This window comes from Anguilla rostrata, chromosome 11 (assembly GCF_018555375.3).
Source record: "Anguilla rostrata isolate EN2019 chromosome 11, ASM1855537v3, whole genome shotgun sequence".
Classification (NCBI taxonomy): domain Eukaryota; kingdom Metazoa; phylum Chordata; class Actinopteri; order Anguilliformes; family Anguillidae; genus Anguilla; species Anguilla rostrata.
Genome location: NC_057943.1, coordinates 6,060,783 through 6,083,969, shown reverse-complemented (window position 1 = coordinate 6,083,969; position 23,187 = coordinate 6,060,783). Strand labels below are relative to the sequence as shown.

General features: G+C 44.2%; 1 protein-coding gene and 1 pseudogene across 7 annotated transcripts in view; both read right to left on the bottom strand.

The window, feature by feature from the left end:
- The window catches only part of fam131c (family with sequence similarity 131 member C), a 15,053-nt gene extending 7,382 nt beyond the window's left edge, over positions 1–7,671 (bottom strand). Inside the window, exons 1-5 of one of the 7 annotated variants that reach the window (XM_064300719.1) lie at positions 7,443–7,664; positions 5,796–5,846; positions 5,214–5,374; positions 3,949–4,047; positions 2,367–2,514 (exon numbers count right to left, since the gene is read on the bottom strand). In XM_064300719.1, the coding sequence (XP_064156789.1) occupies positions 2,367–2,397 (31 nt within the window). In that variant the 5' untranslated portion in view covers positions 2,398–2,514; positions 3,949–4,047; positions 5,214–5,374; positions 5,796–5,846; positions 7,443–7,664. Of the gene's footprint in view, positions 1–2,366; positions 2,515–3,948; positions 4,048–5,213; positions 5,375–5,766; positions 5,847–7,442 lie in introns of all 7 variants that reach the window. The other 6 variants (XM_064300715.1, XM_064300716.1, XM_064300721.1 and 3 more) reach the window with 6 other exon arrangements.
- A 3,933-nt stretch (positions 7,672–11,604) lies between these two features.
- The window catches only part of LOC135235328 (ephrin type-A receptor 2-like), a 37,645-nt pseudogene continuing 26,062 nt past the window's right edge, over positions 11,605–23,187 (bottom strand).

Sequence of the window (23,187 nt, the reverse complement as noted above, 5' to 3'; positions counted from 1 at the left end):
CGTCACGCTTGTTCCCAGTCCCGCAACACTAGCAAGAACACTAATCAAAATCAAATCCTTTCTGCGCAGAAAACGAGAACGCTTTTCCATTAGAGCATCGAGATTTATTTTCCACTTATCAACGTAAAATTCCCAAATAATACATACTTTGCACTATATTTATAGAGCAGGTAAAATTATGCTTCCGTTGCAAATCATGCGCCACAGTCCTGTGATTATCGGGTCGTTCTGAGCGACAGGCTCGGCAAATTAAATTTAAGTGAGTAGCGCCGTTTCCCCGTAAGGTAAATCATACAACGGATGAGTCACCTGTGAATCTAGACTGAAGACGAGAGGAAATGTGACTAAGCTGATGAATTTGCCGTGTATAAAGCCAGAAAAAAACTGAAAGGACCCCAAGGCATTCCAGCCCAGTTCCTAGGCTGGGCAGGACATATTGCGGCATCTATCTCTGTAACTATTTAATGAAACTATTCATTGTAGACGTATGCACTGTAGGCACAAGGCCCTTAGTCACTGCCAAATGTGTCATATTAAATCATGGGGAATAAAAGAATATAAATATAGGGGATTATATTAGGAGTGAAGAAATTGGTCTACTGGTTAGGCCAGTGGCTCACGTAAAAACAAGGGTATTTCACGAGCAAACTTCAATTCGGAATGAGTCGTGAAATACAGAGGGCTGAAGATCATTTAATCACATTCAATAATAAACCGGCTGGCCATGTAATGTAAGGAAGGAGATGAGCATGAGCACGGATGAGCTCTTCGTCACTGCAAACTGTAATTCCTGTTTCGTATTCCTCCTCGGTTCTCATCATATTTACCTGTTTGCAGGACTAGGCTATGAGGGGAAATCAGGAAACACTTCCTTTCACTGTTAAAAATGTCCCGAGTCAAAAAATGGATCTTCCTCCTAAGGCTCTTCAAAAACCTTCAGTAAGACACGGTGACCTTTTATTGGACAGCATGAACACTGTGACCGTTGTACCCATTACTGAGGATAGCTGAGGCACCTGTTCCCCTCTCCTCCCCCTTTCTTTTCTCTCCTCTTCTTTTTTCCCCTCCCCTCTTCCACTTATTTACTTCCTATGTTGGGACCCTCTGGGGTTGGGGGGTGCTAAAGGTTTTGGGAACTAATTCCACCGGTTTTCTTTATTGCAAAAACATGGCTTTGTATATGGTTAAGCTAGTGTGCAAAATTCAATTAGGAATGTCCAGAATCTCCAATGTCTACAATGAAATGGTTTGACGGTCAAATAAGCAAAGTCAAACCTTTAATGTAACCCCCCTGACCATAAAAGCTATTTTTAGAAAGTCATCTGGAATCCATAAATTATCTGACTTTATCATTGATTGGTTAGGAGATGTGAAATCCTAATAACTGAAAATCGTCCGTGTCTACGGACAGAAACGCCCGTTGGGACTTTCCGACACATTCACCCTTTTGTATGATCGCTTATTATTACACACATACATATATTTAATTTTATTTTAATTTAATTAAGATATGAAGGCTTGCTCACACATTGGTTGCCAGTTTATGATGCAAGGATCACAACAACAACCATAAAGAATCAAGTTGATGTAATATACTGCATTCTCTCTATTCTCTCAATCACCTGTACATGTAAAACAGTGACGATAAAAACAGCGAACTAGGTAACTTTTCTTCACCTGCTCCTAGAAAAATGCAATTATGGATGCAACATACTGTGCAGGGAACAGAAAAGACATCCATCCCCGCTCAGTTTGTTTGGAGAAGAAGCTATATTACTTGCTGCAGTGTGGTTATCTAGACTAATGAAAAAAAAAAAAAAAGCAGTCTAACTAAAGGGTGTTTATACACCGTTCAACCGGAAACGCTGCAATGCCTAATTAGCCAATTAGTATGCTAATTAGTATTGTTCTCAAAATTCAGGAGGGTCATTTGTTCTTGGGAAGAGAGAAAAAGAGATAGGGTTGTTATTGTATTGTCGCATATTTAATACAATGTCACTGTCACTGTTGAAACTTACAGACGTTAAAAGTGACATTCTTTTTTGGTCACAGTGCTTTTTGAACGTGTAAGGCTCACCTTGAACTTAAGCTCTTGGCAGGTGACATCTTAACGTCAGCGACGGCGATACGAATCTACGAATCAACGCTAGGCGTTCCAGACAGGTCACGGTGCTGGAAGTTATCATTCTGGCTTTGCGTCCATTTGCCCTCGTAATCATAGATTATTATTCCAGGAATATACACAAACACAAAAAAACACACTGTGAGAGTACCATGCTGACAAGTGACCTCACAGACAGACGGACAGACAGACAGACAGACAGACAGACAGACAGACGGACGGACGGACAGACAAAGGCACTGACCTTTGTGACTTGTGCACAGGCAGGCACCCATGTTGAAGAGGGAGAAAAGTCCAGAGCCGGCTATCTGTTCACCATTCTGTTTCCGAGAGAGAGAGAGAGACACGGAACGAGAGATGTAGAGAGAGGGAGGGAGGGAGGGAGGAAAAGACTGAGAGGGGGGTGAGCGAGACGGAGAAAGAAGGGGGTCGGGAGGGAGTGAGAGAGAGAGAGAGAAGGTTTCAAGGAATTATCTCTGAGACCACAGCAGCTCAGCTTGTCGATTCTGGGACTGATGGGATATGTGAGAGAGAGAGAGAGAGAAAGAGGGAGAGTGACAGAAAAAACTAGCCAACACACATTTGCTGTCATTTTCCAGTCCCTCCCCCTGTTTCTCTCTTCCCCCTCCCTTCATTTTTTCTGTCCCTTCAGCAACCCACCCTTTGCTCACTGAAATTATTTTGAACCCCTTCACCGAATCCAAAAGTCTCTCTCTCTATGCACACACACTCAATCTTCAGTAAATCAGGAAGACAGTGATGTGGTTTGGTAGAGCCAGTTATAGTAACAAGGTTCAATAATTCTTTGCAGTCATATTACAAATGGCCATATTCTAGCAATATACTGTCATAATTTTTCCATCAATGAAGGTCCTTAGCTTTGACTGCGTGAATGACAGACGTAAATGCACCAGTTGATGTTTATCCAGTAAGAAGTTATTGGATGAGTCATTTGAGTCAGAAAGCTGTATTGATGTACTCTGTAGCTCAACTTCAGTCCACACTTACAGATTAAAACGTGTAAAGTAAACACAATAGTCCTACAGTGCCCTCTAGTGTTCAAATGGGGGCACTGTAGACAACAGGTGCATATCCGTTGGGGAAGTGATACTCGCTCCAGCTTAAAAGTGCCATTTTCTTTACTGAAAAGATGTGTTGTTTTCCTTGTGTTCTGGCTGCTCACCAGGAGGCTCAAACTCCAGTCCTGGAGAGCCGCGGCCTCTGCTGGTTTTAGCGATTTCCTTTCAATCAGCAGTTAATTTAGGCCTTGGAAACAAGGTGTTCAGCACTCTTCGGCCAATCAGTGATGGAAAATTAAGCACTTAAGTGCAGGAAGACATGACAACCAGCAGACGCCACAGCCCTCCAGGGATTGAATTCGATATTCTTGTTCTAAACTGTAAGGTGAAAGCAGAGAAGAAAATTATACTTGGCAGAATTTGACGGCAATAATCCAACTTTTAAACATAGATTTTGTTTGTTCTATGCCCGATTGTTGGGAAATAATTACTTAAAATTGGATAGGGTGGTCAAATCTGGCTTGAGCTGAAATAAACAAATCTATCCAAAGAATATCAACAGCAAGTAAAAAACATTGACTGACAGAGATTAAACGGATACAGTAGATAATATTTGATTTAATTGATCATTTAACCGCATTTTCACAGAGTTTGCACCTTGAGTAGTCCTGTCCTTTCTTAGGCATTGCACAATAACAATTTCAACAATATCAGAAATCATTTTTTACTTTTAGTCATTTGTATTCTCATGTGAAATGATGGACAATCAATCAATCACTGAATCACAAGTGTGAGGCGGAGAACTACCGCGTGTTCCAATCGTCCCCGGCAACAACAGGACTGCCATCTCTGGGGTATCCTGTTCCCATGGCAACTTCCCGTCTTGCATTTGCTGCTTTTCTTTTGCTAATATCATTCGTAGGATGGAATGGGGGGGGGGGGAGTTTCAAAAAGGGGGAAACAAAAGGCCCGTTAAATATGACAAAGTGCCGAACTTCGGCTTTCAAAGACAACGGGAAACGTTTCAATAAACGTAACTTATTTACAGTGCCCAGGTTAATTTTAGCACTTTGCATCAGCAAACTCAAATAGAACTCAAAAATCGAGTTTGCCCGATAAATTTCCCACATGGAGCAGCACTTATCAAAAATGCTTCTGGGAGACAGCTGGCACCCTGTGGTATTTTGATAAAACTACCAGATTGTTCGTTATCTGTTCAGCAGGCTGCTGTAGCAGTGTATGCAGGCTGCTCTTTAATGAATCCAAATAAAACTAAAATGATTTGAAATCTTGTGCTCTCTTCTTACTGGATAATATCAAACGGCCAATGGGCACATCACTTTGATGTCACCAGAAAAAACAAAAGAAAAAAAAACAGATCACTTAAGACAGAATCTGTGCTAACACTCCTCAGGCACTCTGCTTTCTATGCTGCACAGGTTTTTGTCTTTCTTACTCAAACTTTACAGTCGTTCTGTGACACAGCCATTCTCAAGTCACATTCTGGAGACAGGAAGTGGACGGACACAGAGGGAACTCCAGTCACACACTGATACTCGGGCATGAGGAACGTGCTCTCAGAAGGGAAAACATCTTTCCTTGCTAGGACATTTGCTTTTAGCTTTGTAATAAGCGTACCTACATGATTGTGTACAAGAATTTGTAGATTTGTTACCTCGTACATGGTTCAGGTATTCTCCCTCCACTGACAGGCATACCAGTCTATAGTCTTACTTAGTCTGGCTGGGTTAACGCAATGCTATAAATCAACAGACTTTTTTTTTTCTTTCTTTTTTTGTTTTTAATAAAAGGATGTTAAATTTGAATATACAATTATTCAAAATTCATTGGTAGTCAAGGATCACTTTAAAGTCTCAATTTATTCCATATCCAGGGTGTCGGCTGCCAGCCAACACAAATATAGTATGACAAAATTAACATTTTAACAAAAAAAAGTTAGAATTCAGCAGGGTGATTTAGAGGCTTACTGAGTGTACTCATGACTGGTCGTGTCAAGCGTGCCTTTGTGACAGAATCCCCCCCCCCCCCATCACACATTAATCACAAAGCACCTCCTCTGAAGCAGAGCTGTAGATCACTCATAGAGACACAGGTCTGCTGGAAACTTCTGGAAACTTGTGAAACTCACGGATGACGCAACACAGCCTCCATCTTGGTGCTCGGGCGCGTAGGCAACACACCGCCGAGTGAGAAGAGTCGGCCGTTGAAAGACCTGAAGACGTGAGTTACGACAGCTTTGACGGCAAAATTTACAATCCCAGAACAAGACGGAACAATCGGCTCTGAAATACACCCCTGACATGGCTCCCATAACTCCTCGAGCACGTTCGATGTCACTGAAGCGCTGAAGCTATAACAAGCAGCGCAAGGGGTGCAGGCGGGACAATTAAGCACAAATGAATCTGCACCGCCAGGCCCACTCCAATTAGCGGTGGACGTGTGGTGAGGCCCAATATTTTAATCACTCAAAACACATTCATTAAACTTATCCAACAGTCACGCTAAACACAGGGGGAATGAATGAATGAATGAATGAATCGTTGCATTTATACAGCACTTTTCTAAACACTCAAAGTGCTTTTACAGTGATGAGTGGGAACTCACCTCACCCACCACCAATGTGTAACACCCACCTGGGTGATGCACGGCAGCCATTTTGCGCCAGAACGCTCACCACACATTAGCTAAGGTGAAGAGGGAGAGAACATTTTTTTGGTCAATTAAATCATTAGGTCATTTATTATTAGGACTGTTTGAGATCATGTAGCGTTACAGTAAGTAGAGCCCTTTACGGAGCACAAAAAGAAATGTCTAAATCCACACATTAATCCTGAAAATAATTGGCTACCGGACCCAAAGACAATAAACCATGACTAACCAATCAGGGGTGCGCGTTTCAAAAAGACTGAATTAAGCAGCACCATTAAGGAACAAAGTGTGCTACAGAGACACAAAGGAGCAACGCAGCTATAGTCCAATCCATGATGAGCCCCCTTTCATGTTATGATACCAACCCTGACAGCCAGTACACAGCAACATAGAAAGTCACCAAAATCCTTAAAAGGCACTTTGACAAGAAAATGAACACATGAAACTGAACACAAAAAATTAATATATATGCTGTTTGGCAAATCAATAAGAAACAACAAAAAAGGGGAGGCCTGTGGAACCCAATATTTTCATTAGAACCACTTAAGTCATTTTTAACTATCTCTCCACCACCAGCAAATGGTAGTCAATTTGTAACAGACCTGGGTCAAATACGTATTTGTTTTGGATTCAAATACTTTTCTACGCTCTACTGATCTTGTCTGGTGTATTGGAACCAATGAAATACTCTCAAAAACCCCTGCCTTCTGGTCATATTAGCAGGCTCAATCACACCAGGCAAGATCAATAAGGCACAGAAAAGTATTTGAATAAAAAACAAATATGTATTTGTAAGTAATCAATACCCTCACTCTGACTTCTTTTTTAAGAGATTCCAGATGATTTGTTTGTTTGTTTGGAATGTACATGTTAGAATGCATGAATGTCATACAACTAACAACTCAAGGCTTTAAAAAAAAAATTGAACAAAGATTTGTCTTCTAAACTGAACCTATAGTAGGCTATAGGCTTGGCCACTAGTCCCCAAATTCCCATGTTGATATTGTACTACATTACAAAACAACTACATATAGTACTGTATGTGGGTTTGGATTTTCTGTCCCCACCCAAAAATGCATTTTGCATTGAATATTTTTGACTTTCTGCCCCTCCTACATTTGTATTGAATGCCAAAATACCATACTTCACATCATGCACGGGTAATATGCAAATGAACACTTTCCCGACATGAAACACTCATATCCCTAAATTTAGAAACCGGTTGACAAAAATACTAGTTAATCTAACAAAAACTAGAGATCACTCGCAGAGGAAGGAGGAATATAATCCACGCAGTTTACTTGGGAGTTTTGGGAACGAGAGTTGTCTGCAACAAGGGTGTTTTGACAGTGCTCCGAAGTGCATTACAGGCCCAGTAAAAATCTCAGACTACTGACTCGGAAGGAATTCCTCCACAGTTCAGACATGAGAATCATCTCTTCTCTCTACTCTCTCTTCCCAGCGACCCTTCGTCCTTAATCAGTGCCACAGAATGTAATGGTGGAACAAAGAATTCCAGCTTTCATAGACCGATTCCAAATTCAAGACACGCATTAAAAAACAATCAGGAGACACACAAAAACATCCGTCTCTCCGCAAAAAAAGAGGGAATTAATTATGTGTCTACAGACCTCCTAGGCAACGGCATCACATCTTCCAAGGAAAGGGCATTATTTCAGAATGAGGACGGGGAAAGTTTCCTTGTGATCAAACGATTCCAACGGCAGAAGACGAGGACGACTTCAGCTGTAACCCATATGATGATAAGTAACAGGCCACGGTAGCCTGGGGGCTCACATAAGCCCTATTTTCTCTCAGCCCCCCCTAATTAGTTTAATTACAGTCATTATCTGCTGAGGTTCACTTTCCAACATGTTAAAGTGGATTCACATGGATCCGTTCCATCTAAAGCGCACGCACGCACGCTCGGGGAATCGAAAAAAGGGCCGTTAAATTAAACTTCCGCGTGCCGCAACAGGGCAGGAAGAAACAGTTGGGAAAATTAATCAACTTTGAAAAGGTACTATGGCAGCTATATTATAAGAATGTGAAGAACATAAAATGATAAGTGACTGGAAATACAACATCCATGAGAATAGAGAGGAAGAACAGCATGCAATACTAAGACAAGAAAAAATCCCTATGAGAAGTGATACATAAATTATGAAAACACCTTAATTGTATGCGTTGTATATTTTTTTAAATAATTGACTTAATTTCAGTGAACTCATTTTAAGTTTCTTGCCTGCTTTGTCTTCCTGTTGTCACCTTGTTAAACCTTAAAGGTAAAAAAAGTTTGTTTTTCTTTCTTTTGTGGGTGTGTCTAGTTGTGTGCGGGTATTTTGTGTCGGGTACTTTGTGTTTGTGGTTTTAAGTATTGTGTATTATGTGTATTAAGTGTATTATGTACATTATGTTACATTATGTATTGGGTATTTTACATACTTGTACATGATGCACATTAGGTCTTTTGCACATTTGGTATTGTATACATTATTTATTAAAATGCTAAAACTACAAATAAAAAAAATAAAAAATAAAGAGTTGAGCACACATTGATTTGAAAACAAAGGCTGCCACCAGACCATGCATCAAAATGTCTGTCCCCGCAAACCCCTTAGACCTCCTCTTCTCGTCTCCAGTTGCAGCCCGTATCCGATTCAAAGCCCCGGTGCTCGCAAACTTGCCCGTGAACCCCGTTGCCTCCACTTAACTGTCTAGTCTTTCCTCGTAAAATAACAAATAATACAAATAAAATACACGTGTGTCTGCAGCCTCGCAAATTACCCGAAGTGCGCGCATGATTTCATGTACACGTTAGAAGTTATGATTGTGGCTTATTCTGGGGATTCTCTGGAATTGCGTTCATTGTAAAGACGGATCCGGTCGGGCAGATCCTGTTAGTATCCTGCAGCCCATGTTCCATTCGTTTATTCGTCATTTATCGCGATTGTGGACTGGTCTATTTCTAACGGTCTTTTAGGCCTTCCTGAATTTCACATGACGGCCTGAAAAAAAACCATTGTCAGATGCTGCACTTTTGTGATGTGAATTACTTTACTATATTGATGAGACATAAGAAATAATTATTAAGAATGTAATAATTTAACCTGATACCACTGTGCTTGCATTCATTCCTACATCCATCTTCAAGTCCTTGAATATGGTAAAACGACATTATTTAAAAATATATATTTTTACAAGAACACAGTAATGGGTAACATGACAACAAACATGAGATTTATTACATGTAAAGACTGTACATAGAAATGTATTGCTGTGTATGGTTTTGGTACACATTGCAAACCTAGTGCTGAAGGTGGATTATTTCACATGTAGAAGCGAGTACCATTTAAACAAAGGTGCCCTACATTCCAGGTTATTCTTTTTTTTTTTTTTTTTACGACCATCTGGATTTAATTCTAGCCGATCTACCGAATATCACTTTTCCCTTTTCTCATAAAAAAACAAATGTGATTCCATCTGACTTCTGAGTCCCAAACAACCTTATGGGTCTGCCATTCACCACAGCCATGTGACAGCTTAGTTAAACCTCACATAAATCTAATATTTCTGCAGAGGGATTAGGTAAGAGACAGACAGACAGCGCTGCAGTGGAAAATGATGGCTGAAAAAAATGAGGGTGTGATATTCACGAATAAAGGACAACAGTCAGTGAGAAAGGGAGTGGGAGCAGGCCAGAGAAAGAGAGAGAGAGACCAATATAGACCCAAATTACAGGATGTGTTTTTTGGTCAGGAATCCATCCCCAAATTTAGTATGAATGTAAATTCCAAAGGTTACTGGCTTTAAACTCCACATGCAGTGGGAAGAAGAAAAAAAAAAAGACTAAACAAAAAAATAAAAACAGAGAACTGAAAGAGGACAGAGGAGAGGTAGCACAGCTGCATTGTCATCTTCACCAATTTAGGCATTTTTCATCCAAAAAATACTTTTAAAAACCCCACAGAACAAAGGAAATTTTAAGAATGTGCCTGTGGCCCTTTCATAACAGGGTACAAAGAGAAAGCACAAGCATGAGCAGAAAAACTGTGTCTGCATGGGCTAGGCTCACAACTTCCTGGTACTGAAGTACGTAAGACACACATACTCTACCCTACACTCTTATCATACACACACACACACACACACTGTACTACACTCATCATACACAGACACACACACACACACACACACACATACTCTACCCTACACTCTTATCATACACACACACACACACACACACACACACACTGTACTACACTCATCATACACAGACACACGCACACACACTCACACACACATACTCTATCCTACACTCCTATCATACACACACACATAAACATACTCTGTCCTACTGTACGGCAAACACACAGGTAAACACATATATACTGTCCTACACTCTTATCATTGACACAAAAACACATACTCTGTCCAACTACCCCGTCATACACACAAACACATGCGCACGTGTGACGTCTCCTGTCAGACATCCACAAACACAAAATTACACACACACACAGTTTACAGTTTCACAGGTAAAGATACAGAAATAGAATCACACTGCGCTACACACCCGCACACATAAACATCTCCTTGTCTTTGGTAAAGAGAATCTGTTTGACAGTTTGTGGTTTCTTTTTCTTTTTTTTTTTAAGGGAGGGTAAAAAGAATGTTTACCAAAGCTCACGCAACACTACACGAAACCCTGAAAGAAAAGTGATTTAATCTTTCCACATAAAGCCCATTTGCCCGTTCCACTCCTCGCACAAAGCAGAGTAAAGTAAAGGCTGCATTTAGCACAGGCTGCTAACTGGCTTGACTGACTGTTAACGTAACTGGTTCCAGACTACAGGAACAAGAAACGGGCAAAGAAGCAGTGTTTGAGCCCCAGTGGGCTGCTGGGATATGAAAACATGTCAAAAGTATTTTAGTTAACACCCTCCCCCCTGCTTTACCTGTTTCTACTGCCTAGGAGCGTTATCGTCGCCTTGTTTGCTGCCTTTGATTAATTCGCTAAGTAAATATTTTCAGGCCTTTTTCATCTTATCTGAAGAATGCATTAGAGGCTTTGTTACCTATATCACTCAACATGTGCTGATATATTCAGATCAGAACAGCTGAAGTCAAACACAATACACCCACACCCCTCGGTCTAAACCACTGTATAACTCTCTCTGTCAAGGTCAGGTTGTTACCATTGCGAAGGCTGGTATTTATAATGACAGAGAAGAGTATAATGCAGGCATTGTACTGACTCTCTTCTTCCTTAGCAACTTCACATCCTGGCCCCTCTGTATATATACTAACTGCAAATAGCTGTTTTAACTGTGTGCATACACTTACATCAACAATAACCACAGTTAAATATTACCACTGCTATTACTACTGCAACTTAAGTGTTCTGGTCACCCAGAGCGATTGGCTATCAGCTTTTACATTTCTACATAAAAACACCCAGGCAGATTCTGAAACTGTGATTTATCACCCAAGTGCTCTTGTCAAGTCCTTAACTGTACATACCCATATCTCACCATTCTAGTAGCAAAGGCACACACACAAGGTCCTGAGGAAGGAAACAAAGCAAGCATTTAAAATATGAGGACTACTAAATAAAGAGTGGCAACTAGCACTGTTCATCTGGTAACATGCAACTCATATTTTCATTCTGTGTGCTTGTATTTCATTTGTCTGAAGAAAAAAAAAATAATTTGAGGGCAACCCTTCCTCTGAAAATACAGGACAAAAAGAAATCAAAATCTTTAAAGAAATATATTCTGAGCCGCAGATAGCATTTAAAAACGTATATATTTCAAAACTTTGCCTTTTTAAAAACAATCATCCTTGGTACTCCGACTACAACATTATTGCAACATTAATTGCTTCCGAAAAGATTGTTCCTGTCTCACACACTTTTTTCCAAGCATAATTAAAGCCCCAACTGGAGTTAGACATGCAAGTGTGTTCAAGTGAAAGCAGACATGACAAAAATGCTAGAAAGGTTTTTTTTATAGAACTAAAAAATAAATTTAATTACAAGCAGAATCCCAAGTCAGTGTTTTTAATACAATAAATAAAAATACATCATAAAAAATCGGCTATTAAATACCATAAAATGGGCCACATTAAGATTTCATTTATTTTCTGTAAGAAACTGCCGATCTGTATGTGTCAGAACTGAGAAAGAAAAACTTAATTTCATAAGCATGCGCTATGATACCCGTACATAACTGATAAAGGTCAGAATATAGTTTTCTTTTATCTTCTGTTCCAAAGGACAATGACAGCTCAGTGGAGTATTTATTTAAGACAACAAAAAAATCATAAACATTTCCAGAAATCTGTAGTTTGAATGAAAAAAAAATGTAAATAGCCAGGAAAAGAAGAATCCCTCCCCACCTCTCCGCAAAATATTTTTTTTTTTTCCATGACAGGATAAGTTCATAATCTCAAATGCTCATGTCAATTTATTACGGATTATCTCCCCTTTCCAAAGCTCATCAGTTAATCTCCTTCAGTATTTTTTGAGTTGAATGCTTGGAGAAGTTTGAGTCTGAGGGCAGATGGCAGTTATCCGCTGTCCGTTATCTGTGCTCTGTTACAGTTATCGCTAACTGTCAATTTAAATAATCTGAATAATCCGACTCCTTTCCTGTTACCATGGTTTCCATTCTGTTTGCACGGTCTCCTTTCAGATATTGGTTTCCTGTGGATATAAGGACGTTAAAACCCAAGTTTTCCCCCTTTGGTTATACCCCGTTGTCAGTCAACTTGTATTCCATATAATACAGACCTTTTAACTGAACTGTGCTCTGAGAATACTTTTGCCATAGGGTGCCATGCTAGATAAAATAGTCCACTGACTGACTGGCCAGTGCTAAGTGCTTCAGCAACATTTTAAGATAGTTTTTTTGTGCCCTCTAGAAAAAAAAAAAAAAATTTTTTTTGAAAAGCTATGCAGGTGTGAGCGGAGGGGGTGGGGGCTGGGGGCTGGGGGCTGGGGGCTGGGTGTGGGGGTTATGTCTCATTTTTCCTCAGTTCTGCTCCTTCACCTTCAAATCTCACCATAAATCAAAACTCAACATATCGAATATATACTTTTCCAAGTGCACACTGAAAAAAAACATCAACATCCCCTTGAAATTGTCAAGCACAACTGAAGATGAATTCACTGCGGGTAGCGCAGCAACCAATCAGATCGCAACGGAATGCAGAGGAGTGGAACCCGATAGTGGCGGTGACGGTGGAGTGGGGGGTGGGGCGAGGGGGTGAGGGCAATGGGGGGGGGGGGCATTCTGCTGTACTCTTAACCGTGACATATAACCGTGTTCATAATGTCCCACAACTTATCCGGTGACCTTTCCCCACAGTGTCAGTGTGGCAGCCCCCCCCCCGGAGCAGAAGCCTGCCTCACTGTCTCGCTGAAATGTCAAACTTCCTGTCCCTTCCTGTCCCTGGAGTACGGGAAAGCTACGTGGCGCGGACGCCGCGAGGCCCTGAGTTAGCCTAGCGTTAGCCTAGCCCTCAGCCGCTCACTGCACTCAGAGTCCACTCCCACAGACGAGCTGGAAGAAGCTCTTCTAAATGGACTGGTAAATGGACTGCATTTATATAGCGCTTTTATCCAAAGCGCTTTACAATTGATGCCTCTCATTCGCCAGAGCAGTTAGGGGTTAGGTGTCTTGCTCAAGGACACTTCGACAGGCCCAGGGCGAGGTTTGAACCGGCAACCCTCCAACTGCCAGCCACTCGGTCTTACCTCCTGAGCTATGTCGCCCCATCTTCTAAACAAAAGAGTTTTATAGCTGTTTTTTTTGTTCCTTATTCTTTGCAAAAAAGAAGCATGCACCGGACATTACACAATAACCAAAGAAAAAAATGCATGAAAATTTTTTGCTGCTACAAAAAGGCATAATAAAAATATACATATTCAATATACAGAATTTACACACATGCACACACACACACATATACACATATATACATGTGTGCGTGTGTGTGTGTGGGGGTATATATATATAAATACATATATGCCCACACATACATACATCCATACACATATATATAGATTTTTAAAACATTTTATCCTCTTAATAAGTACATAAAGTCTTTTTCAAGTGTGCAGTCACTTCAGAGTCTATGTGGGGCTGGCAGGCAGGTCATCTCCATTCAAGCTTGGCCTGATCCGGTCCTGAACAGTTCTGTTCAGCTCCTGTCCTGTCCAGCTCGTAGCTTAATCAGTCATTGGGTCCAGCTGAGCGGCGAAAGCCTGGTTCTGGTCAGTCCGGGTTTGGGCTCACACAACAAACGCTGGTTCTGGTCAGTCCGGGTTTGGGTTCACACAGCAAACACTGGTTCTGGTCAGTCCGGGTTTGGGTTCACACAGCAAACGCTGGTTCTGGTCAGTCCGGGTTTGGGTTCACACAGCAAACACTGGTTCTGGTCAGTTCAGGTCCGGGTTCACACAGCGAACACACTGAGCGTGCTCGTCTGGTCTTTCAGGCCCAGGATGCTGTACGCGATTCTCTTAAGGTGGCCAGGGAGCCGCACACCGATGTTCCGGATGTCCCTGCGAGACACAGTGAGGAGGGAGGGAGGGAGAGAGAGGGAGAGAGAGAGAGGGAGGGAGAGAGGGAGAGAGAGGGAGGGAGGGAGGGAGGGAGAGAGAGAGAGAGAGAGAGACAGAGAGAGAGAGGGTATGAGGGCTTGGAAACAGATAGTCTATAACAACAATCAAAGGCTAATCTCATGGAAACACACACACACATACACGCAGACGCACGCACACATACATACATACACACACGCACGCACGCACGCACACATCGACAGACAGACAGACGGACGCGCGCACACACGCACGCACACATACAAAACTTGCACAAGACACGCCAACTCGTGCAAAAAACCAGCCCCCTTCTCATTACATCTTTAATTAGGGCCCTAATTGCCTAAAGAGGATCCACCAGGACTGCCATGAATCAGTTGCTTGGCGTGCCCGGAGAGTTGGGAGAGACTCGTAAATAGTTTCTGGTTTTCAAACAGAGTGCTACCAGATGACAGCGGACGGTAATAAGCACGGCACAAACATACATCATAAACATTTCGATGACTCCATTTTGTCACATTGTCCGTGTCCCTTTCCGTGAGCTCATCCCGCGTCCAGTGTGGATGTAAATGTGGATTTGGCCTGCTATAAAATCTGTGTGTGCTTTTCTCCCCATAGGTGACTGCGATCCATAACTACACTCTCCTCAATTCCCCTTCACCCCAAACTCCCTCTCTCTCTCCATGACAAGCTCCAGACTGGAAGAGGACTTCCTGGTGGTCACTTCCCACTCTTCCTCCCCCTCATATTTCCCCTGATCTGTTTTCTCTCTCTCCACCTCTAACCTCTGTGTCACCTCCTCTTCACCTCCCCCTTTCTCTTTTCTTCATCCCTTCTTTCCACTCCCTTCCTCTCTCCTCCCCCAGCCCTCCTCCCTGATGTGGCGGAGTTTGGGTGGACTCCCTGGCCCAAACATGGGGACATGTGGTGGTTTGTGGCCACAGAGAAAGTGTAGCTCTGGGCTGGCACTGTGTGAGAGATGGAGGGGGTGCATGGACGAGAGGAGAGAGGAGAGGAGGGGAGAGAGGACGAGAGAGGAGGGACAGAAGAGGAGGAGGAGGAAGGAGAGAGGAGGAGCGAGAAAGAGGAGCGGGACAGACAGGAAGAAGAGAGAGAGAGAGAGAGAGAGAGATGGAGGGAGAGAGCAGAGGAGAAAGAGGGAGAAAGAAGAGGGAGGGAAGGACCGAGAGAGAGTAGCGGGGAGAGACAGAGAGAGAGAGGGAGGGACAGAGAAAGCGGGGGGGAGAGAGAGACAGAGAGAGAGAGAGGGAGGGACAGAGAAAGCAGGGGGGAGAGAGAGAGAGAGAGAGAGAGAGAGGGAGGAACAAAGAAAAAAGAGAGAGGGGGAGGGATAGAAAAAGAGGGGGAGAGAGGGGGAGAGAGAAAAAGAGGGAGGGAGGGAAGGAGGGAGGAAGGCCACGAGCCACCACAGCCAGCCACCACATGTGGCTCTATTCACTCTGTAAGTTTACTTTGCCTTCTCAATGCTGAGACTCAAGAAGGCAAGAGGCAAGAAAAATGCCCAAAATTCCCCCAGACTATGTAATAAAGCAATCACACACACATGTCCCACAACATAATTCATCCGATACAGGGAGTAAAACACATTGTTGTACAATTCAACGTTATTTATTACTATTTACCCTATTAATAATACTGATTTATTAACATATGGTGTCATTAAAGATATTTACTGTAAAACCGTCCATAGAGGTATTATCTTTGAGGTAAATTAAACTCCTTGAGGAACCGCAATCTTATCTCAGCCCAAAACTGCCATGCTCCCCCACGCATTGCACATGTGACACGTGCGTTGATTTACCACTGCAGTCATCGCCCGCATGCACACTCCCCCTCCCGGGGCGTGAAAAAACAGATCCTGGGTCATTTTCTCCACGTATTTAGGAGCGTTCAGCAGGGGGCGCTGGCTATCCTGAGTCTGTACTCACTCGTTCTTCATCTGTAGCACCTGGTCCATGGTCACAATGCCGGCACATGCAAAGTTTTCACTGTACTGGCTCATCTTGATGGACTCCAGCCATTCCGACACCGACCTGAAGGGGGAGCCGTCCGAGCCACTGGTGCTGGGCAGGCGGATGGAAACACTGCAGGAGAAGAAGAAATTACTGGTGTTTACCTCATATTTAACTCATCGAGGGCATCTCTGCCACCGGCAGTTCAATGTTTGCCTTCTGCCTCACACTCACACACACACACAAACACACACGCACAGACACACACATACACATACACAGATACACACACACACATATACATATACATACACACACACACACATTTTAATTCTTTATTTAGGTCCACATTTATAAAATGCATCATAAAGTCTGATGTCCTTCACTTAAGCAGAAAGCATGCCAGTAGGGATAGTAGATTCTACCGCTGCTCAATGCTTGTTTGTACGCAGATTTTATCGCGGAAACAGCGTGCATATTTAGAACGTCTTTTTGCAGCTGACTACATTAACGACGGCAGTTACGACGGGCGCGCGATAGTGTGGAGTTAGATGTTTAGATGTTTAGTTTAGATGTTTAGAGCAAAGGCACGCGTGCTTGCACCTGCAGCTAGGCTCCAGCCGCCATCTTGCATCAGACAGACACACAAGACACACACACACATACATATGCACACACACAAACACACACACACCCCACATTCGTAAAAGCACAAGTTCTCATGGCCTTCGCTAAAGAAATACGACCTGACTACAGGTTTACATTTTTTTAAATCGCTTTTAGTTCTATTTGTGCTCTTTCATCTTCCATAATTACTGACAAGAAGAAAAACCAGAAACCAGAAACCTGTCCGAGCAGTTAGTGAATCTGATAAAGATACGAAACGTGATTTTCACACGGTCACAAACGCATGCAGGCTCACACTCACATACAGGTTTTTGTTGATGAACACTTTCCCTCTGTACCCATCTATAGTGAAAAACACGTCAATATCATTCTCACTTTGCCGAGGGTGCCCAAACCTTTGCAGTGCTAACCCCGTTATATTTATATTCAGTCTTGTCCTTGGCCCCTTATGTTCAGTGGACATTTTCTTTTGAAACTACAGGAATGCACAACACTGAAAATGTGTGTGAAACAGACTGAGGAGCCACAGCCAGTGTTCAAACTGTCTGCTTGCCCTGGCAATGCTATACGCGCCTATTGTCACCTTGGCAAAAAATTAAATATGAGAAAAGCCCGCAGGCTGAGAAGGAGCTTACTCGCCAGCAGCACAAACAAGAAACAGTAGAGAACACAGACAATGCAAACAGAACAGCCTTGGTATCTGCAGGAATAAACAGAGTGGCCGACCATTTTAAGATTTTATCCAGCCATGTGTACATATCTGGCGCTGCCAAGTCAGCTGATAAAGCAGCGATAGAACGCTGAACTTTAACCCGTCAAGAAATTCCCAGCCATTTGCTTTTTCTGATTTTTATCAGCGTGCTGTTGTCCAGAAATCGTCTTGTGAAATCTGACACCTCCCCGCCTCTCCCAACTGGCTGTACCCACAGCAAGCTGGCGTGAGAACTCCGTCCCCATTAACCACCGTCACGTGCCCCCCCCCCCCAAAAACAAAACACCCAACTCGAGAGATTCGCTGGTGTGAGAACTCAAGCCACGGCCCACGCCAACCGTCCCCTTAAACCACCATAACGTGGATCCCAAAAAAACACCCAAACCGACAGATTCGCAGTATCCCCCATTAGCCACAATCACGTGTGACCCAGAAACAAACACCCCACCCGAGAGATTCGCAGACCCCCTCGGTTCCGGCCGGTACCGGTTCTGAGTGGTTCTGACTGGTTCTGAGCGGTTCAGAGAGGCCCCTCGCGACGCTCACCGCGGGTCGAAGTCGGCGATGGTCTTGAGCGAGTCCGGGCTCCTCAGGAACTTGTCCAGCAGGTTGACGATGTCGTTGAAGCACGGCCGCTTGGACCGGTCCTGCAGCCAGCACCGCAGCATTAGCTGGTACAGCGCCGACGGGCAGTCCATGGGCGCCGGGAGCCGGAAGGCCTCGTTGATGGCCTTCATCACCTGGCGGCGGGGAGAGAGGAAGAGCGGGGTCGAGTTTTCAGACGTTTCCATTATCTCTACGGCTTCATCGTTTTTATCGTTCACTTTCTGTAGGCCTTCATGCCATTGAACGGTCACATCTGCAGCTCACAGGAATGTAGTAAAGGAAGACTGGGCTTTCGCTGTATTCTCTAAAGCATGGAAGAGAAGACTAGTATTTAAAATTAGGGTTAATGACCGGGGCTGCTGTGACACAGTTCTTCCCAGTGACGCACCAGGTACCAACATACTACCCATTTTCATCAATGGGTGATACATACACTCCATCCACACTACCTTTCCTGTGCATCTGTAACACAGTCACTGTCTCACACACACGCACCAGAGGAGTGCCTGAACTTTAGAGCCACCGCAGGAAATCAGAACGCAAAACCCCGAGCAAATCTGAATCAGCTGAGGATCAGATCCGCACTGTTTGCCAGACATTCTCAATCGGGATTAAAAGGATTCTGACGGCTATTCACACATTTGTTCCAGGAAGGTGAGAGGAGGTACGCACGTATAACAGCACTGCTCATTTCAGACTCTCTCGTTCTCAGGATCGAGCGGAAGGGGGGGGTGGGGTGGGGTGTGGCCCCCCCCCGCCGCAGAGCAGCCTATGCAAACCAACGCAGACGGCCCCCGGGGGGGGGGGCATTTTACCTCGTGGTTGCTCATGTCCCAGTAGGGCCTCTCCCCGAACGCCATGACCTCCCACATGACGATGCCGAAGCTCCACACGTCGCTGGCCGAGGTGAACTTCCTGTACGCGATCGCCTCCGGTGCGGTCCAGCGATGGGGATCTTCCCTCCCTGGGGGGGGGCAGGAACAGGGGGTGGGTCAATCAGGAGGACAAAAACCAAAAAAAACTACATTTGAGTCGTTCCGTTTTTCGCGTATGTATTGAATAAATGTGTTTGTCGTACGTTGGGGGAAGCTTCTTTTGAACTTTGCTTCGTTATGAGCACAACAGACTTTTGTTGTTGCGTCCAAGCTCTTGTTCTTCGCGTTATATTGTATCATGGGCGAATTTTGGGACGTCATTATAATAATAATAAAGGCATACGCACATCCTGTATAAAGACATAGCAGAGGTACGTTGGCATAGTTCGTCAACCTCCCTTTTAAGTGATTCTGAAAGCACATTACACCAATCCGCATAGCTATAGTCCTGGGAATACAGCAAATTTAGGCGGATACACCGCATTTTGATCACTTCTTTCTGAAGGAAAAAAAGACGGAAGGCGCTATCGCTGGCGTCATCGCAGACTCCGCTGGTGAATACGCCCTTCTGGCGGAACCTCGCATTGTGACAGCTTCGAAAGCGGACACTTACGCAGGCCGTGTTGACCAGGATGTGTGCGCGCCCATCCTGGTGCCGTGCTCATGCTCCGACAGGTACTTGCCAGGCCGCGGCGATTGCCTCCTCAGCATGCCGCACTTCAGCCTGGTGTACTGCCAAGGTCAGTCTCTCCCGTCGTGATCCTGCCAACCGACGCAAAGGGAGAGTTTGTTCAGTCGTGTTCAGTCTCAACACTCCCTTCTCTGCTATCAGTCTTATCCTACCCTTCCCCACAAAAACAGCAGTGTGTGTAGTAGCAGCAGTGTAGTATAATGGGTAAGGAACTGGTTTTGTAACATAAAAGTTCACAGGTTCGATTCCCGGGTAGGACACTGCCGTGGTGCCCTTGAGCTAAAGGTACTAAACCTGCATTGCTTCAGTATATATCCAGCTGTGTAAATGGATGCAATGTAAAAAAAGTTGTCTAAGTATTATCCAGAGCGTCTGCTAAAAATGCTGTAGTGTAAAAACAAAAACACTCTTTGTCCGTGTGCCCATCTATTTCTACGAAACGTTACCATCCTACGCTCCCAATCCAGGTGAGGAAACAGCCACAAACGCACAGTGCACTTACCCTCAGGTACTTGTCCAAAGCCCCATTTTCCATGTACTCCGTCACAATCATGGCGTGCTTATCTGAAATGGGAGAAAAATTACAGTCACGCAAAGTGCACGCGCAAACACACACAAAAAGACATGAACAAGCAGAGGCTGATCCGCTCAGTAGAACAGGAGATGGAGAGACAGGGGCAAAATGCATATAACAAAAAAATAAGTCTGTCTTAAGTATTAAAGCCTTGCAATGAGACTTCAAATCTTTTTTTTCCTCTCAATTACAAAATATTAGCTTGTCTTAGGCTACGTTTTGCTTAACAAGTGGCCAATACTGAAATGTGTCAATCTGTCTCACCTCATTGGCAATATTTTTTGTCTTATTTAGCAAAAAATGTAATAAAAATAAGATTAAGTCTAAATCTAAGACCAAAATACTTGTTAAGGCAGACTTATTTTTTGGTCTCTGCCATGCAGTTGTTCCTCCACACAACAGACAGCAGAGACAGTGACAGTTGAAGCAGGTGGATTTTGGGGAGGGGGGGCAGCGTCAGCGGGCTTGTCACACCGGTCAAGGTGAAAGAGGCGCAAGAAGGCGGGATGAGAGCCGAGGAGGAAGGGGGGTGCGGTGGGGGGGGTAGTTACATTTGGTGACGACGCCCTCCAGGCGGATGATGTTCTGGTGGCAGAACTGGCCCATGATGCTCGCCTCGCTCAAGAAGTCCTGCCGCTGCTTCTCTGTGTAGCCCGGCTTCAGCGTCTTGATGGCCACCGCCACCTCCTTGCGCCCCGGGGCCTTCAGCACCCCGCGGAACACCTCCCCGAACTCGCCTGCGGGACGCGGGGGGGCAGAAGGACAAAGACACACACCAGAGACAATGAGATGAGGGAGGAAACTCTCCTTCCGGCAGGGCTACTTCTGGATTCCCAGAATTCCTGGGAGCTAGCCGCACCTCTCTGCGAGACCGACGAAGCGCGAAGCATCTAACAGAATGGCAACGAGCCATCGCAGTAAAAACCGCACTTCCATCCGGTTAATTAGCTACCGGTGGCGTCTGCTCACCGCAGTAACCTCGCCGCGTGTGCTTTCGGTTAATCAGAAGGGCGTGGCCGTAACAGCAAACGAGCTGGACTTCGGACACACAGGTGGCTGGTGAGCCACATGCTCGAGCACTGATTCAGTAAATGCACATCTAGCAGTATAAAGGGGTAAGACATTAACAAAAATGAAAGCAAGAGTTCAGGAAGTTACTGTGGAAAACAAAATGCCAAGCAAACGAACATGATGGAATACATCAATGGTTATGAAGGAGGTAGCAAATGCCAAAATGGCTGAGATGCAGTGTTTCAGCATGTAAGTGGAGGGACTGAAACAGCACACTGGTCTCTGTAGTTCATTAGGCGGGAGCATGGGGGGGGGGGGGGGTGGCATGACTCTGGGGGCCATGGGAACCAGGTCTCGTAAGAGTGGAAAGGAGAGTGGGCGTCAAAGGGAAAAGTTGACCCCGCTGACCCCCGTGTCTCCTTCTTTCAGTTTCTCCTTCAGATGGGAGTTGCACATCACAATCCAGTTTTTTCCTTCTTCTCCTTCCCATAACCATTGTTGGGTGGTGAGATCACAAATATGTGATTACTGTATAATGTTCTTAACGGAACGTTCTAATGCTGATGTAACGATTACTACTGGTAATGAAGTTCTCCAACTTCACTTCAAGTTCTAGAACACTGACTTAGAATTTTGACAAAAAAAAAAAAAAAACATTCCGAAGAACCTGCTCCTCAAAACGGGGAATATGGAATACCCAAAGTGTAAGTGCAGGGCTGTCTCCTTACTGCAGGATCCGGCTCGGGACAGCAGCACACACAGCCAGCCTAAAACCCTTCCCACAGCACAGATCCCTGCGCGGGCTGATCTGTGCAGTTAATCCCCTGGAGCAGGGGGTTTTCCTTTACCTTCTCTGACCCTGGGAACCCACACTGAGGCTCAAAGACATCCAGGGTACAGAAAAACCCTTCTTTGGTTTTTTTTTTTTTTTTTTGCTTTTTTTTTTTTTAAAGGCTAAATATTTTTTTCCCCCCCAAGTCTATATATAATCACTGCATATCAAGCCTGGCCAGAGACCCCCCCCCTACAGTACCTTCATGGACCCCCTGTTGAAAACCACAGCCCCAGAGGACAGTTTTCATTGACATACTAAAGCTCAGCTCCATTGCACGCATCTGACCTATCAGAATATCTGCTGGTGAGGCAGGGAACACTACACTGACCAATCCAGGGGCGATGCTGTGGCCGATAATAAGGCAACTCATTTTTCTACAATCTTGCTAAATGCATGCTAGTGCCAACTGACCTAAAACTCAAAACAGCAGGGCTTCAAAGGAAGCTTAAAAGCAAATGGAATCCGACAGCCATTTCCACCGTGGGGCTCCTGGTCCATTAACTATTGATGAGCACTGGCACTCTTGTGCTTGTCTACACACGCACACCGAGAAAAACGATCCCCAGATATCGATCTACACCACGGGTGCACAACTCCTGGGGGCGGGGGGGGGGGGCAGTCAAGGTACTTGTTCCAACCAATTACCTTTAGTTTTTAGTTTTCTGACAGCTGTATAAACTACGCTGGTTCACTCCCGCATGCTTGGGAGTTGTGCTTACAGGAGTGAACCAGCGTTTTGCAAATGTCAGATCAAGATACGGATTGAGTAATTAAATAATTAAGAGCAGAAGTAGGCACAAAATCCTGAAATGGATCAGGCCTTCTCGTGCACCCCTGATCTACACTGTCTACAACCATCCCTCC